Raw genomic sequence first — 17,376 nt, forward strand, 5'->3', positions numbered from 1 at the left:
CAAAGGCCACTGTGTAACAATGTCTAAACTTGACATCTCTAGTTAACAGCTCAGCCAGTCCTTCAAAGAACAGGGAGTGAGCTGCTCCTAGGTGCCTGGTATTGGTCTTAGGTTGGGGGGGGGGGGCATGTAAGTCACTGAATAAAACGCCTCCGCTCCTGGGGAGAGGGCACGACACAGGTGGGGTGGGAGGAGACACACATCCAGTAAAAACACAGTAAGTGTGATAAGTGCGTTGTACCATCTAGTACGAGAGAAAGTGCTATGGTTAAAACAGAACAAAGTAAGGCAGACTGGACAGGATGACACAAGATGAATTTTAACAGGGGGGCCGGAGGAGGTCTCGTCGAGAAATCACAGGCAATCGCTTATTTTCTAGGCAAATTTTTTTTAATTACTCAGAAAAACTTCATTTGTTTATTTAGCTTCCTGCCTCTGTGATTGGGCCCTCCGCCGTTGCGCGATGATTTTCTGCACCTCAGTAAGGAAAGCATGCTTGATCCTGTCACGGACGCACTTAGCACACTTGGAACCACCTCCCGGCCCTACTGACGTGTCTTTGGTTTCAAACAACCTTCTCAGAACCTTAGGTCTCACAGCACAAACTCCTTGAAGGGGCCCAGGCACGTGCCACATGTGGATTTTGGTGCTTCCCCAACCTGCTTGAAAAGGTAAACAATTCTATGACCAGGGCTTAGGGACAGCCTAGTTTGGTCAGAGGCTTATTGCAGGGCAGCCTAGGACAGTATGTCAAACAAAAGAAGCATTTGTGAGTTCAAAGGCCAAACGGGCCACTCCTTTCTGCGGCTGCCACAGGTCAACTGTCCTGATCGTTGCTACAATTAAACTGTCATTATAACAAATGTTAAGGTAATAATAAAGTGTCTTGGTGTCACAGTCGTCTTGAGTTGTGTTGTTTTAGGAATGGCTTGAAATAAGCATAGTATTTGCTTAGGACTTAAAAACCATTTTTGTGAACCAGAAACTTCTGTTGTTAAAACTTTGAAGCAACAGGATTTAAGGGGTGTTCTAGGTGGCCATTTCCACCGTTTCTCCTATTTGGATCAGAAGAAGAAATCAGCTTGGAAACTGCCTGTACCTTGAAAGGTGTAATCAGGTTCCTGGCTGGAGATGGCTGAGGGAGATGAAGCCTGGTTCCATGATGACACACGTGCGTTCAGCACTTTAGTCTTATCAAAGCACGTTCCCATGTCATCTCACTGATGGTTATAACAAACCCCGTGTCCTGTAACAAGCCCCCATCCTGGTCCTCCTTTAACAAATGCGGGACCTAAGAGGCTGAGGGCCCTATGTCTGCTCACACAGTGGCTCCAAGGTAGAGCCAGACCAGAGCTTGGGTTTCTTACCTCCTGGGTCTGTGTCTCCCTTACACCACCTCTCCAAACATAAAGTCAAGTTGTTTGTGTTCCTCTAGCCCTTCCAGACAGTCAGGCTGAATAACGTAACATAACCAAGCTTTGCTCTCATATCAGTTCTCACGCATGAGACCATCATGAGTGTTTTTTCTCATCACAAAGTCAATTATATCTATAGTTAGGCGGCAGTCAACTTGCTCATTCTCTCATGTATTTGGCAAACTGTGTGCCAGGGACCCTGCCAGATGCTAGAGACACCAGGACGAAATACACTGGCTCCAACCTCAAGGACTTTATAGGGTCTTTAGGGGAGACCTACAGGAGGTAAACATGGAGTAACTACTACATTTGGGGACCACAAGGCTTCACTGGAAAGGGGCACCCAGCCTACCTTCTTGCGTGGGGTCAAGGGACAGCTCCCCAGAAGACATGAGGTCTAAGCAGAATCCATAGAAATGAAAGGAATGTTTGAGTTGAGAAGAGGTAGTGTAGGGGGAAAGAGCAGGAGGCAGCCGGACAGATGGCAAGGTCAGGTACGGACAGCTAAGTTGGGGGACATCCAGAAAGGGCTTCTAAGCAGTCTGAATCTCAAGCTACAGACACGATGTTAAGGCAGGGCTTTGAGCACAGACAAGATTAAAGCTGAACTGGTGCGGAGAAGAGAAAGATGTGAGGACAGGCCCAACTGGAGCAAGGGAAGAAGCTGGAGGTAGTAGCAGCCGGCATGGAGGTGGGGAAAGGTTCACCAGAAAGGAAGGACAGCCTGCAAGTTGGAAAGGGGCAGAAGGCCTGGCTCGGAGCCTGAGCTCTCCGATCATTGATTAGGACCCCTGAACCACTGGTAATTACCTAATCCCTACCTGCTTCGCGGGGCTGTTGGAGGATTAAGTGGGATAAACTAGGAGGGAAAGGTGAACCTACAGCACAGCAGGAATACGGTGCCATTCACTCAACCCCAGCCTATTACATCTGTAGACACCTCATCACTAGAAGACTTAAAATTACTCTCACAGGCATGGACTCTGCTCACTTAATTTCTCTAATGGCTGAATGACCTTCAGTAAATCTGGCCTTCCTTCTGGACCTGGCTTTCTTTTCTATAAAATAAGAGCATTGAATTAGATGATTCCTGGGTCCCTTCCGGCTTGAAGTTCTGCAGTTTTGTTATCTTATTCATTTTGTGTCCCAATGTCCAGAGCAATAATTATCTGTCAAATGAAAAATTATCGGGAGAAGATTCATCAACAAGAGAAAGAAAGAAACTAAGCCAATGAGTGACTGACCCTGAAAACTGAGATGAAAAAGGGTGTGTTCTCAAAGGGTCATATTTAACATACTCTGTTCAAAGACCCAATAATAAAAATTCAAAGGTGTTTTCGCCCAAAAATTACTCTTATGTATAATGTCTGTCCTCCTACAAGGTTCAATTATCACTGGCCTAGATATTTACCCAAGAAAACTACCCAAGTATATAAATACTTGTAAAGGAATGTTCATACCAACTTTATTTGTAATAGCCCAAACCTGGAAACAACCTAAATATACAACAACAGGCAAATGGATAAACCATTTATGATATATCCATAAAATGGAATACCACTCAACAATAAAAAGGACCAAACTTTTGATATATGCAAAAAAAAGGATGAACATTAAAATCATATGCTGCAGGAAACCCCACAGAATGGGAGAAAATATTTGCGAATCATGTATCTGCTAAGGATCTAGCATCCAGAATTATAAAGGACCCTTACAATTTCACAAAAAACGATAAAAAACTAAATTTAAAAATGGACAAAGGACTTGAATACACATTTCTCTAAAGGAGATATACACATTGTTGCACATGAAAAGATACTCAACATCATTAGTCATTAGGGAAATACAAATCAAAATCACAATGACATGCCACTTTATAACCACTAGGATGGCCACAATTTGAAAAAAAAAAGGAAAATAACAAGTGTTGGCAAGGTTGGGGGAAATCAGAACACTCATTCATTGCTGATGGGAATATAAAATGGTGCCGCTATTTTGAGAAACAGTTTGGAGGTTCCTCAATAAATTAAACACAGAATTACCATATGACTCAGCAATTCCACTCCCAGATATGTACCCAAAAAATTAAAAACAGATGTCCAAGCAAAAGCTTGTACATCAATGTTCAGAGCAACACTATTCGCAATAGTCAAAAAGTAGAAAGAACCCAAATCTGCCAACCAATGAATGAATGAAAGTTGTCCATCCACACGATGGAATATTATTCAGCAATAAAAAGGAATAAAGTAATAATACAGGCTACAGCATGGATTAAGCTTAACATTATGGTGGGGGTGCCTGGGTGGCTCAGTCGGTTAAGCAGCCAACTCTTTATTTCGGCTCAGGCCATGATCTCAGGGTCCTGGGATTGAGCCCCAAGTCAGGCTCTGTGCTCAGTGGAGAGACTGCTTCAGGAATCTCTCTCTCCTTCTGCCTCCTTCTCTCTCTCACAAATAAATAAATAAATCTTAAAAAAAAAAAGTGCTAAGTGAAAGAAATCCTGATACAAAAGTCCACATATAGTATGGTTTCATTTATATGAAATGTCCAGGATAGGCAAATCCATGGAGATAGAAAACAGATCAGTTATTGCCAGGGGCCTGGGGGTAGGAGGGTATGAGGAATAACTGTTTAATGGAGACAGGGTTTCCTTTTGGAGTGATGTAAATGTTCTGGAACTAGAGAGTGGTAATGGCTGCACAACCTTGTGAATGTACCAAATACTACTGAATCACACTTTAAAATAGCTAGGGGCGCCTAGGTGGCACAGCGGTTAAGCGTCTGCCTTCGGCTCAGGGCGTGATCCCGGTGTTATGGGATCGAGCCCACATCAGGCTCCTCCGCTATGAGCCTGCTTCTTCCTCTCCCACTCCCCCTGCTTGTGTTCCCTCTCTCACTGGCTGTCTCTCTCTCTGTCAAATAAATAAATAAAATCTTTAAAAAATAAAAAATAAATAAAATAGTTAAAATGGGAGTGCCTGGCTGGCTCAGTCAGTAGAGCACGTGACTTTTGATTTCAGGGTCCTGAGTTCGAGCCCCACATTGGGCATAGAGATTACTTTTACAAGATAAAAATAAATTAAAAAATAAAATAGCTAAAATGGTAAATGTTATGCTATGTATAGTTTGTCACAATTTAAAAATATATATATTTCCCCCAAAATCATTATGCTGAGTGAAAAAAACCAGGCCAAAACCAAAACTATGATTCCATTTGTATAAAATTCTAGAAAATGAAAAACTCAAGTTACAGTGATGGAAAGCATATCAGTAGCTACCTGGGAGGAAAGAGGGTTAAGGGAAAGAGCAAAGGATAAATTATAAAAGGCATGAAGAAACTTTCAGGGGTAATAAAAATGTTTATTATCTTGATTATTCGAAGGATACTTTAAACATGTACAGCTTTGTGTATTTCAATTATACCTCTGTAAATTGAAAAAAGACAAAAAATGTTTTAAAAATTATCGCTGGACCTCTGAATTCTTAGACTTATTAAATTTTTATCTGAAATGCACTGAGAAACTCACTGTTTAAAGGTTCTTTACTGTAAACCCTTTCATTGGTCAAAAGCAAACAATCCGGGGCGCCTGGGTGGCTCAGTTGTTAGGCGTCTGCCTTCGGCTCAAGGCGTGATCCTCGTATTCTGGGATCAAGCTCCAGGATCGAGCCCCACATCAGGCTCCTCCGCGGGAAGCCTGCTTCTTCCTCTCCCACTCCCCCTGCTTGTGTTCCCTCTCTCGCTGGCTGTCTCTATCTCTGTCAAATACATAAATAAAATATTTTTTAAAAAAAGCAAATAATCCTTCCCTAACTTATTGACTCTATTGTCTGGTTTCTACATACAATGGTGTCCTAAAGCAAAAGGACACCTGTGACCAAGTCTGCTAAGACCATTCACCATATGTCTGCTGAAACTAAGCGAGCTTGATGTTGCCACGTTTGAAGGCAGGAATTCTTCTTGCTATTTATAGGAACCTCGGATACTTTAATCATTGCTGAATCCTGGTTTTTTGAATTGGTTTAAAAATGGTGTGGTAGAAGTTGGCTCTCTTTGAAAATCAAACTATCGTATCTGTTATGATTTTAGCACGTGCTGAGAGGATTGTAAGCGTTTATATACTCTCCGTGAGCGTCAAATTCAGGTCTTGCCTAACATGCATAACAAGCAGAGTAAGACAGCAAATCAAATGCCAGAGTCCGACTTGCTCATGGAATTTAAATTGGGATGTGGATTTCACTTTAAACCAAAGACACACTTAAAGCTAAAGAAAAAAGCAAGGGAAAAAGAAACAAGAAATAATTTTTTAATTGGAGTGTTTAGTTGATCTCAAATTCAATTTGACCCACTTCAGATTTATTTCAGCAATTTTTTTCTATAATATTTTCTTTGTAAGCGATGGGTTTTCTATAAATTATTTTGAGGATGCAGATATTTACAGAGAGCATATGATCACTTTAATTTACAGAACATTCTCTCACCCCAGCCTCATACCACCAGTTGTTTCATAAATTTTAGTTTTGTTGAGTCTTGGTAAGTATCTGATTTGATTTTCTCACTTGTAAAATGAGGAGAATAACAGCACTTACCTCACAGGATTATAGCCGGATTAAACAACTAAACGATTTAGCACACACAAGGTGCTTAGAATAGTAGGTGGCGGTGGCACCTGGGAAGCACCCAACGAATGTTAGTTGTTACTCGTTTTATTATTGTTCCCTTTGACAGATGAGAACACTGAGACTCAGTGTTAGTGGTGGCAAAGCCAACTCTAGAACATAGAGCAGGCTTGCTCTTGATTCTTTTCACTACGCCACACCACTCCCCACCCGTACATATTTTGTGCATGAAAATAAGAGTACCAATCTGGAAGAGGCAAAAATAGCTATGTAATTTAAATCTAAAAAGCATGAACAAACTGGTAGTCACAGACCAGCTCCAGGACTCACCCAGTTTAGGCTGCAGGGCAAGTCATCAGTCTTTTTTAAAGTCAGCTTCATATAGTGATTTTGAAAAGGAAGATAAAAGGTTTCTGTGAAGAGTTGACTTAGCTGCAAGAGGATGCCTAAAACGTTGTGTGAGCTAGCAAAAATTACATTAACATCCATTCATGCCATTAGCATGAAAAGGGATTTATATTCACTCTGTATGGACATTAAAACAGGGCTGCAACCCGTGACAAAATGCCTGCCACAGAGGCTAAATGGGAAGTGGCTGGCCCATCAGTTAGGTTCCTAGCAAGTCAGGATTAGAAACATCCAGAGTCTCCAGATAATATCCAGGGGCTGGTACAATGCACACGTATTTGCAAGGCCAACTGATTTAAACTATATATCCAAACTAATCCATTCTCAAGTGATATTTATCATTTTAGTGACACATTTCATTGAAGGGTTTTTTTAAAAATATGGTCAAATTAAAAGATAAAACTATGAGGGGCGCCTGGCTGGCTCAGGCTGTAGAGCACGCGATTCTTGATCTTGGGGTCATGAGTTCAAGCCCACGTTGAACGTAGAGCTTACTTAAAAAGATAAATAAAATATATTTTTTAAAAAAAGACAGATCCACGAGGTGAAAGCTTGTTGAGAAACAGTATATTCAGAGGGTTTCACAGTATCACTCTCACGGACAGCTTACTAATCACGAAGAGAAATATGTCCCGTTACAATGGAGAGGTCTGGCGGTGACCTCATTAACCAACAGACCAAACTTAAGGGAACACACAGCACCCATTGAAGATCCGGCCAAAATTCTTACCCTAAATCTGGTCATAAAGAAATAATACACATATCCAGACCACAGCTCATTCTACAAGACAACTAGCCTGGAATCATCCGTCATGAAGAACAGACAAAGGTGGGTACAGTTGCTAATTTTAAAAAGACATCATAAACAAATGCACTTGTGAATCTGAGCCAGGGGGGTTTTAAAAGAGCTATGGGGAGACATTTTTCTGACAATGGAAAAAGTTAAAAATCTAGTGCTCATTAGATAAAATATTTAAGATTAAGTTCCTTTGAATAACAGAACTACAGTTATGCAACTTACTTTCAAATACTTAAGGGACCAAAAAAAAAAAAAAAAAGTGATGCCCGGCTTGTTTGGCAGGCTGGAACAGGGCATGAGACGGATGCTCTGGGGAGAGGCCAGTCTACTGCCACTTGTAAAAAAGCCTACAGGCAGGGGGGGAGGGGCGATAACATACCTAAGGATGTTATTCAAGTCCCTTTGGGGGATCTCAGCAGACTGGAGCCAGTTGCTAAATAGAGTGTTTATGAATGCTCGCCTTTTCTCTCTTCCCCAGCTCCAGGCACATGAAAGAGAAGCCTAGCAGAAAACGCAATAGACAGAGAGGTGAGGATTCCTATCCCAACCTACTACTACCCTTGCTGTGTGACTTTGAATAATTCACTTGACTTCTCTGATGCTCACTTGCCTTACCTAGAAAAACAGGAGGGCTGGGCTAAAGCAACCCTCAGATGCCTTGCAGGCCTAAAGTCTAAGACATAAATGGGCACTTCTGTCTTAAACATAGTGTAATGCCAATAGGAAATGTCTATTCTTCATTTTGTTTTTTAAAAATACAAAGTTTTATTTTCTCTGATTATAAAATTCATACCGAAAAAAGGTAGAAAATATTTTAAAAAGCCCTATAACTGAATCACCTAGAATTAAAACTACTGTTAGCATCTTTATATTTGTTCTTTAGATGCTTTTCCGGGATTGCAGGCACCCACACACACATCCACATACATTTTTTTTAAATGTGAGATTCCTTGTATACATGCTGTGTGTCATTTTTATTTTAGTTAACAATACTATATTCCATATTATTTTATATTCCATATTAATAAATATAAGATAATGGAATTACATGCACACAGTTTATTTTCCCAACTGGAAAACTTGCACGTGGTTTCTAAGTTTTGCTCTTTTAAACAGTGCTGCGGTAACTATCCTCATGTTCGTCCTCGCTATGTAGTTACGTTAAAGTCTACAAATTAATGTTTAATCACACAACTCATTCCCTTTCTATGCAGAAGGTTAAAAAAATATCTTTTCAATATCAAATAAAGGCTCTCCATAAGGGCCGTCTATGGGTGACGCTTCTAGTACGCACCGAGGAGACCCAGTCCGTGGGAGGGTCTGGAAACAACAGTTGGTCTCTTCAGGGAGGCCACAGAGAAACCTGGGGTCAGTTTTTGGACACCCATTATCTCTTCGCAAGGTGTTTTTTTAGGCCGCGAGGTCGGGCCGAGTCGGCCGCCCACGCTGCAGCCGCCTGACTGCGCCGCAGGGTTGCGGACTCCGAGTCCGGGCAGCCCCGCCCCAAAGGACACTTGCAAACTGTGGACGGTTTGTGCTTCCGAAAACAATACCATCACCAAACACAGTCCCGCCAAACTGTGTTGAATACAATCCAATTAGACAAATGAAAATTATCGCATCTGCCTCCTGCATTGAAAACTCTTTTTGCAAACTCAAGTATTCACTCTTTTGCAAACTCGAGAAGTCACTTCAACCTTCCCAATTAACATTCCAAAATAATTGTTTTTCTTTTAAAAATTTCTAGTGATCAGCAAACAATCTAAAATGGTTGTCTTTTCACTGACATCTCTATCTACTTTTCTGACTTCCAATGGTAACATGAATTCAAATATGCTTTGCAAATGGTAGAGGAAGCGTTTAATTCCCTTTCATAATTATTGTTGTTTTCGCGTCTGAGCAATCTCACAATATGTACCCATACCCATGGCTAAAATGTAACTGCTATGGGAAACATTCTTTTTTTTTTTAAAGATTTTATTTATTTATTCGACAGAGATAGAGACAGCCAGCGAGAGAGGGAACACAAGCAGGGGGAGTGGGAGAGGAAGAAGCAGGCTCATAGCGGAAGACGCCGGGATCAGGCCCTGAGCAGAAGGCAGACGCTTAACCGCTGTGCCACCCAGGCGCCCCTAGGGAAACATTCTGTATCAGATGCATAGGAGAGGGGAGACATTCTACATTGATGATTATTCAGCAATATTCCTGAAGATTCACGTAATTTTATTCTTGGAAGGGACTGCCATTGATCATTTCCAATCCCTGGAGAGGCTGGATTAAGAAGGTTAATTAGCTTGTCCAGGTCACTCGCTCCTAGTCCAGGGTTTTCTTTTCTGCTCTGACCCTCTTTGTCAGAAACCCAATAACTAATTTAGAATAAAGATGTGCATTTTAGACTCTGCAACACCAGATCCTAGATCATCTTATGCATTAACAAATTCAAAGTAAACTAAAAGAAGTAACTGTAAAATTAATCTTTAAAATACTGTATAGATTACCTTGTCTACTCCTTTAGCTTCATGATGTTGGAGGTCAGGTTTAAAGGCAGATCTAATAAGAGCCAAAAACATATTTGGGAGACAACCTATAGACAAGCTGCAAAATTGGAGAAGTATTTAAGATGTCCAGCCCACCGTGAGTGGAGGTTTCCAGGTTTGGGCTAGAGTGGAAAGTGGCAACTGAGAACTGATGGGTCATTACCATGATGGGGTAAAATCTGGTACATAGAAAGGGCAGCAGCAAAGGGCCCTGCGCATCCTTAAAGCAAATACCACATTAAAGAAGGGAAACGTGGCATGAAGACTATCTTCATGGGTCTTCATGACAACCATCCTTAAACACATGCATGACCCCCAGCCTCTGGTTTCTGAACATGGAAAGATTTATTGGCCAAACTGAACTGCAAGTTATTAACACATCCTCATGCAAGTTGTTTAACGTCTCCTTTTGCTCATAAAGTACATTCACATCGATATGTACCATCTCCCTGACAGATGTGCTATCAGCGAGTTGGAAAAGTTGCCTTGTAAACTATCAAGAGACTTACTTATAAAATCCAACAGGAACTGTAGGAAAGAGGAAGATCGATTAACTTGGCCGTAACTTCTGCCACTGTAAAGAATTCATCATATTAGATGGATATATGTGTCATATCCAGAATACTGGGGGGGGGGGTAGGATACTTCCCTTCCACCTCCTCCTCAAACTGCTGGCAGTGCTGACTTGCACCCAAATTTGCTGTCTGTAAACGTTGAAGACTGAAACCTTAGTTGCGTGGAATTTAAAGTGACCACCCACTGAGCCAGGCAAAATATCGGCCTACCACCAATACCCCGTAGGTGGTGTTGGAAGCCAAATTCACATTCCTGATTCAAAAATGTGCTTTTTAATTAAAGTTAGGAATTCCCAATCTTCCCACTGGTGGGAACAAGCAATAGTAGGCTTCCAGTATATCACACATATCAGGCAAGATCCAGCCAGGGTCATTAACCAGAAAGGGAACTGCCATTTGCTCCCTTCCACAAACCACTAATTACCGTCTTTGTCCTGGTTCTGGAATACAGATCACCTTACTTTCTGCAAAACTTTTCAATACATTATTCTAAACACAGCTACTAGTCACTCACACCAGCTGTGTATCCACAGCAACTTTCCCTATTAAACTATACAAGATCGTATCAGTTAGACCATCCTAAACAAGATAATTACTGTGGCAGGAAATAAAAATCAGATTAAGTGGGATTTTGTGACACAGGAGACTCCTTCAAGCTTCTGTCCGGCAGGGGGACCAGGGTGGAGGAAGGGGGAGGGGGTGCCTGCCTCCCAATATCTCTTGGAGTTTTAAGTCCACTTTCTCAAGCTTCTTCCATTCTTGCTTTCCGTGTTTAGTTCAGTCCATTTTAATTCTATCCCTCGGTTAGACCCCAGTTCCTAACATTTTTTAGATTCTTGCTTATCAGTACTGTGAATTGAGCTGTATTGGTTTGTTTACTTAAGGATTAGCTGTTATGGGCAGGGAAGAAATATCAGTTTAACTGGAATCAAGAAACCTGCAGCCACAAGAAAAATAAATCAGAGAATGAGAGAGAAACTGCAAAATGTGGGATCATTTCACTTGCGAGTCAATCCTGGTGGGGTTTTTCCCCCTGGTGAATATAAGGACAGGCAAAGAGATCTTAACAGATCAGAATTCACATTCCAACAGACAGATCTGGGTTTTTAAAATTATTAATTTGACAAACTGTTAAGGAGGTAACAAAAGAATAAGTGGATAGAAGAATAAAATGGGTGATAATTGTTTTCTCCTCCCTCCGCCCCCCCCCCCACCCCACAGCACTGGCATAGAATAGCTCTGGGTTCACCATATGCAGAGCCACTTACCATGACTAACGGGAATAACGTACTACATTTCCTAATACTGATCTCTTTGGCAATTTGAAAAAACCCATAACTGCATGGCTATACTTACTATCTAAAAATACCACTACAAACCCTAAAGCAAAGTTTTTTAAGAAAAAAATACGTTTCTAGAGAAGCAAAGAAACTTTTCAGAATGCTAAGAAAAGAACCCACTCTCTTTCCTTCCCTGTTTTGGGTAAACACTTAATCCTCTCAGATGTTTTCTCCTGCTGAATACTTGTTGTATGTGCAGCTTAAGATTGTGTTCAAAATTTTCAAAATTCCTTCTACAAGTGTATCCTTGTTTTCCCTAAAAAATGGACTCAAACTGATGTTAGAAACTGGCACAGATGTTAGAAATTCCATCCTCTTTCCAGAAAAGGACCAAGTATGAGTGTGAGTTAATGTCCGTTTTTGGCAAATTCTTATTTCCTCCCCGATTCTGGATGTAATTGTCAGCATGCCCGTCAAAGCGCAGGGACATCCCATACAACTTGCCTCCATATTGTTCCCTGAGAGTTACATGGAGATCCTTCCAAATGCAGGATGTCTGTAAAATTATCTGCAAGCAGAATAACTACTTGTAACATTTTCTATACCAAATCAGGGGAGCCTTTGCTCTGAAGACAGTCAGCCCGCGTCCTAACGCAATGCAGAAGACGATAACCTTAAGAAATCAAAGTTGGATTTATATCCTCCTAAGTCACGAACACCCGCGGGTGACACTAGCTATCAAATTCGAAACCCAAACCTTCTCTATTTGTAGAACTGATTTTTATTCATTGCGTGTCAAAATAATCTGGAAAGGAAATAACTCACCTATCCTCAAATGTACAATCTGAGATCATGCATTAGGTAGTAATATTTTAGTGTACGTGCAGCTGAAACGAGCACTAAGTAGCACTATTTCACTGCAAGTCAAATGATTTAGGAAAGTCACCTATGTGTTCACCTCACAAAAGGTGCGTGTGCTTGTCTGGTTAATTCGCACCGTGGTTAGTGACATTTTATCGTTGCATCTGACAACTGACTTCAATAGTTCACACAGAATTCACTAACTCTATTTCCATTTGGAAGAAAGTTTGAAAATTTACAACCAAAACTTTCATATCTACTGTTCATCAAGGTTAATAAATAACTTCTCATGAATCAAGCATTAGGTCTGATTTGAAAGCACAAAATTAAACCATAAAATACTTTTGGAAATAAAATATTGGAATGTTTAAGGAGAGAAGTCCTTATAAAACAGTCACCAAAACACATCAGTCAATGTTGTCTTACTTCTGCTAATCTGGAGAACGTATATATTTTAAGTCATCAAATTATTCTGATTTCCTAAGCTCATCCTAAATCTCCCCTTAAGTTATTATTTATATTTTTTATTGCCTGCGTGGCTTACACAATGCTTTACGTCTTACCCAATAATATCTTCACCTTGGCCAACTCAGAGAACACAAGTTTAAAACAAAGATCTTACAAGATACTAGTCATATGTCTAAACATGGCTGATAATCTTTATAGGTGATGCCAATATTGGCCAGGAGTCAGGGATTAATATGAGCAGAAAGGTCATGGGTGATTCTTGACTGAAACTAAGAACGCAGTAATAAGAAAACTAAGTATACCTCAGTAGAACAAAAGAACTCTACCGAAATTAACTTTCGATACACTCTTCCTGAGTACCGAGACTGGCTTCCATAAAACAAATACCAAAATCAGTCTCGTTATTAGTCGTCATACTTCATGTGTTTAGCTACTTAAATGTAGTATACAGCAGTTCTCCCAAGACCAGTTATGACGCACATAAACAGGAACAGGCTTTTATAATGGTCATGACTATTATTTTATCATAGTCCTTGACTTCATCCAAAATGCAAGCCGATAGAAATGAAAACCATTAACACGGACGTTAAGAAGTGAAAACAATTCTTGTAATCCTTAAACGCTCTGCACATGAATAAGATTGATATCTTCATCATTTTGAAAGAGTTCAGAACTTCTCCTCTTACGAATTACATAATGACCTCACTAAAATAGCTAGAATAAACAAAGGTTCCCCAATAAAATGTACTTAATATATGGTCCCCTAGAGAAGAATTTCATCCAAAGCTCTAGTTCACAGAATTCTCAATCATGATGTGGGCAATTGATTTTGCGGCTAAAGGCAATCTCCCCGCTACGTTTTCTCAAAGATGGCTGATGCAAACAGCACCTCACAACTACATTAAAAATGGTTGCTCAGATTAAATTATGCAAACGTGGTTTCAAAATAACTGCTCAAGTTTCAGCTCATTAAAGATGGACCTGCAAAGCATTTGCCATGTTATGCCTGGTTCCAGCACGATTTCAGTGGGTTCTGAGGGGAGCAAACCCCAAATCATCCTTATAAAGAACGTTTTTGAAACATAACTGCGCAAACATCCAATTCCATGGGCACATTCACCGGCCTTCAACCTGACCTCTGAACACTGATCTGTCACCAACGCAAAACAGGCAGAGCCATCCAGCGCTTCTTGAAGTCTCCATCCTGGGCTATTAGCAGAAGGGGACATCTTTGAAAAGCTCTTCTCTACTAAAGTTAAGATATTCCAGATGCAAAATTTTCAAAATGGGGTTAACAGGGTAAATCAGACACCTATCTACAAAGATATTTCTGTGAACATAAAATTTCTAGCTTTTTCCTAATTAAAAGTAAATGATAGGAAAATGCATGGTGATCACGGTACCAAAGCAAACTCAATAAATTTAATGGGTAGCCTAATCTCAAGCCACAAAACACTGGCCTGGTAGCACATTAGATATTTTCCAATTAATAATTGGTCAATTAGTTGTTGTTGTTAGTAAAGAAACTAACAAATATGAAAAACATATAAAACATATAAAATATGTTTTAAACATATTTTTCTCTGTTAGTTTATATTTATATTAAGTACTAAAGATACATTTTAAGAAATGATGTGCTTAAACTGTCAATTGTGTTTAGTTAAATCTTAGCTTAAATAATTTGGAAAACAATAGGAACAAAATAATCTAAATTATTTTCATGTTCAAATAGTTGGCAACTTCTTAGTAGCTGAAAGTCAGATAAAATCGAATTAAAACAGAAAGTTGTCACAGATGGAAACTTTAGCATTCCACCAGTCAAAAAAGGGGAACCATTTTGTTCAGAAATATGATGCCGGCGTTTTTTGATGAAAAGCTTGAATTTTCACTATTCTTTCTATTCTTTCTAAAGTCACTCTTTAAAACAGTATTTAAGTGCCATTTACTTCCACTTAAAACTCATCACTGGTTATTTCTCTTAACTGCATTTTCATATGTTTATGTCACTCAAAGCATCAATACAGCCTCGCTGGATCCCCCCCAACCCCGCCATCGCGTTGATCTTGCTGCGCTTACGTGCATTTCTCCAGCATGGGCAGTTTCACCCAAGCATTCATCATTCAGACTTTTCTACACTTGTTAAGCCAGTTTTGACTGCAGTAGAAGCTGAGGGAAGCCTTCAGGAGAATAAAGATCCTTCAAACCAACCAACATTCTAGGCCTTAAACGATCCAACAAAATCTCGAAAGGACCAACAAAAGATCTCCGTTTTACTGTTACGCCCCCCAAAAGAGCCTGTTGAGCACCCCCAACCTACTCACGCGTTGGGAAGGCCAGCTCCTAAGATTCGCACAGCACCCGAATCGCAAGATGGTAACATTCATGCAAAACGGTGGCGCGGCTAAGAACTCTTCTTCGCAAGGGCCTCCTTGAAAAGCGTAGACTTTTCTTTCTGGGCAAAGCAAAATGCTCTGTTTTCAGACCCTCGCCATCCTTTCCACCCAATGCCACGGGCTGACTACTCCGGGGGCACCATGAAGGGCGGCTGCCTCGTGGCGGCATTTTCCTTACACACCCTCACGGGCGCACACACACTCACACCCGGCTCTCCATACATTCCAGCGGCCTCTTGGGACCAGAAAGATGAAATATATAGTCTCTGGGCCATTTCCCCCCAATTTGAACTATTTTAGTTCAATATATCGACTAACGTCCCTGAAGAGAAAGGGGATAAGGAAAAACAAAATGATTTCCCCCCAAATAACTCGGCTTCCCTGTCCGCAACCTCAAGAACAGCCTGAATGACAGGGACTCTGCCGAGAGAGGACAAGGAAACTTCAAACGCAAGGCGGCCGCGCGGAGTTCAGCAGCGAAGGGAGAGATGAAGCCACAGACCGGGGCGCCCGGGGCGTGTCCCCCGCTTGCCCTTCTCTTACTTGTGGATGATCTGCGGTAGGCTGGCTGGCGGCGGCGGCGGCGGCGGCTGCATCCCTCTCGGTCCCGGGGGCGCGGGGGGCGCCGGAGCACCCGGCACGCTGCGGGCATCTCTGTCGGGTTGCTCGGGGCCGCTGGGATCCGCGTCCTGGCTCATGGCTGCGGCCAACACCATGTGAGGCGACACCGGCCCCGGGCTCGAGGCGAGAGAGCGCGCGCCAAGGGCGGCCCCGGGGCACGGGCGCTCACTGGCCGGGGTCCCCGTGCCCAGTCCCCTTGTCCTTCCCGGTGGCGCGGGGAGGAGACGCGAGGGGCGGGGAGGAGGCAGTCCCGGCGGCGCCGCCTCCGCCTCCTCCTCCTCCAGCGGCTCCTGGTAGCCCAGCCGGGCCACGCGGGGGCGGGGGCCAGGGGGCGTCTCCCGTCCGGCGGTAGCCTCCCGGCCCCTGGGGGCTGCTCCTCGCCGGGTGGTCCGGGGAGCTCTGCCCGCCGACCCAGAGCGCGGCGAGCGAAGAGGCAGCGCGGCGCACGCCACCCGCCGCCGTGCGCCCTCAGGGTCCCCGGGCCGGCTCAGCAGCGCAGCGCAACTGCGTGAGGCGGCGAGGCGCACACCCGCCGGCGGCCACCCGCGGGGCTCTCGCCTCTCCCGGGAGTCCGGCGGCCTCGGGGCTGTCTCCGTGGACAGCGTGCGCGACCTCGCGCGCTCCTGCCAAGCGGGGAGGACGGAGCGCGCCCGGGGCGTCCGCGCGCATTGCCAACGCGAAGTGAGCGGGGCTTGGCACCTTCCGGTGTCTGGAGCCTGGCCAGCGCCACTCTTGGCTGAAGGGCCCGACCCCGCGGGGGCAAAGCCCGGACCCTCCCCCAGTTCGAGGGGACTTGTAACCCCAGGTCTTAGATGACCAGGCCCGAGGGCTCTCCAAATTGGCACTTCCAGCTGCTGAGTTCAGGGGTCTCCAGAAGTAGCAGGTGGGGCCGCCGTGATTTCCCTTCATTTTTCTCTGTTCTCCAAAAGACCCGCTACGATCCCGGGAGCGCAAAGACAAAACCAAGCGGACGTTTCATTCTTGTTATTTATTGGCGAGATCTCAGTGGACACGTAAGGGATGAAAAGGAGAGAGTTCGCCTACATCGCGCCGCCACCGTCACCGCTTCCGCAGTTGGGTTCGCGGTCCCGGCGCGGGTGTGAGCCAGCTCACCTGCACTCACCAGCTCCCAGCTGCGGACGCAGGCATCTTGCGTTAAGGAGCTACCCCTCAAGGCGCAGCTTAATGTTCTGGCCGCGGGTGGAGGTTTGGCGAGGCACCTGGCGGCGCAAAAACATCTAGGAGCTGGGCAAAGCTCACAGAGAGTGGTTTTCCGGAAGATCCTTACCATACCTTGGGCGCACTAGCTTTCTAAACCCTGACATTGGCCGCCCGGGGAAGCAAGGAAAAAACATCCTTTAGGTACCTTGGAAGCCAGAGCGCAGGCCAGGGTGTCCCATGG

At 43.2% G+C, this 17,376-nt stretch overlaps 1 protein-coding gene across 3 annotated transcripts in view; it reads right to left on the reverse strand.

Annotated features, from left to right (window-relative positions):
* Positions 1 to 17,155, reverse strand: part of RBM20 (RNA binding motif protein 20) — a 181,948-nt gene extending 164,793 nt beyond the window's left edge. The window contains exon 1 of one of the 3 annotated variants that reach the window (XM_045803084.2): positions 15,897 to 16,770. In XM_045803084.2, the coding sequence (XP_045659040.2) occupies positions 15,897 to 16,069 (173 nt within the window). In that variant the 5' untranslated portion in view covers positions 16,070 to 16,770. Of the gene's footprint in view, positions 1 to 15,896 lie in introns of all 3 variants that reach the window. The other 2 variants (XM_087862715.1, XM_087862718.1) reach the window with 2 other exon arrangements.
* Between the last annotated feature and the right edge of the window lie 221 nt (positions 17,156 to 17,376).

This window comes from Ursus americanus, chromosome 6 (genome assembly GCF_024610735.1).
Source record: "Ursus americanus isolate L20-20 chromosome 6, mUrsAme1.1.p, whole genome shotgun sequence".
NCBI lineage: Eukaryota > Metazoa > Chordata > Mammalia > Carnivora > Ursidae > Ursus > Ursus americanus.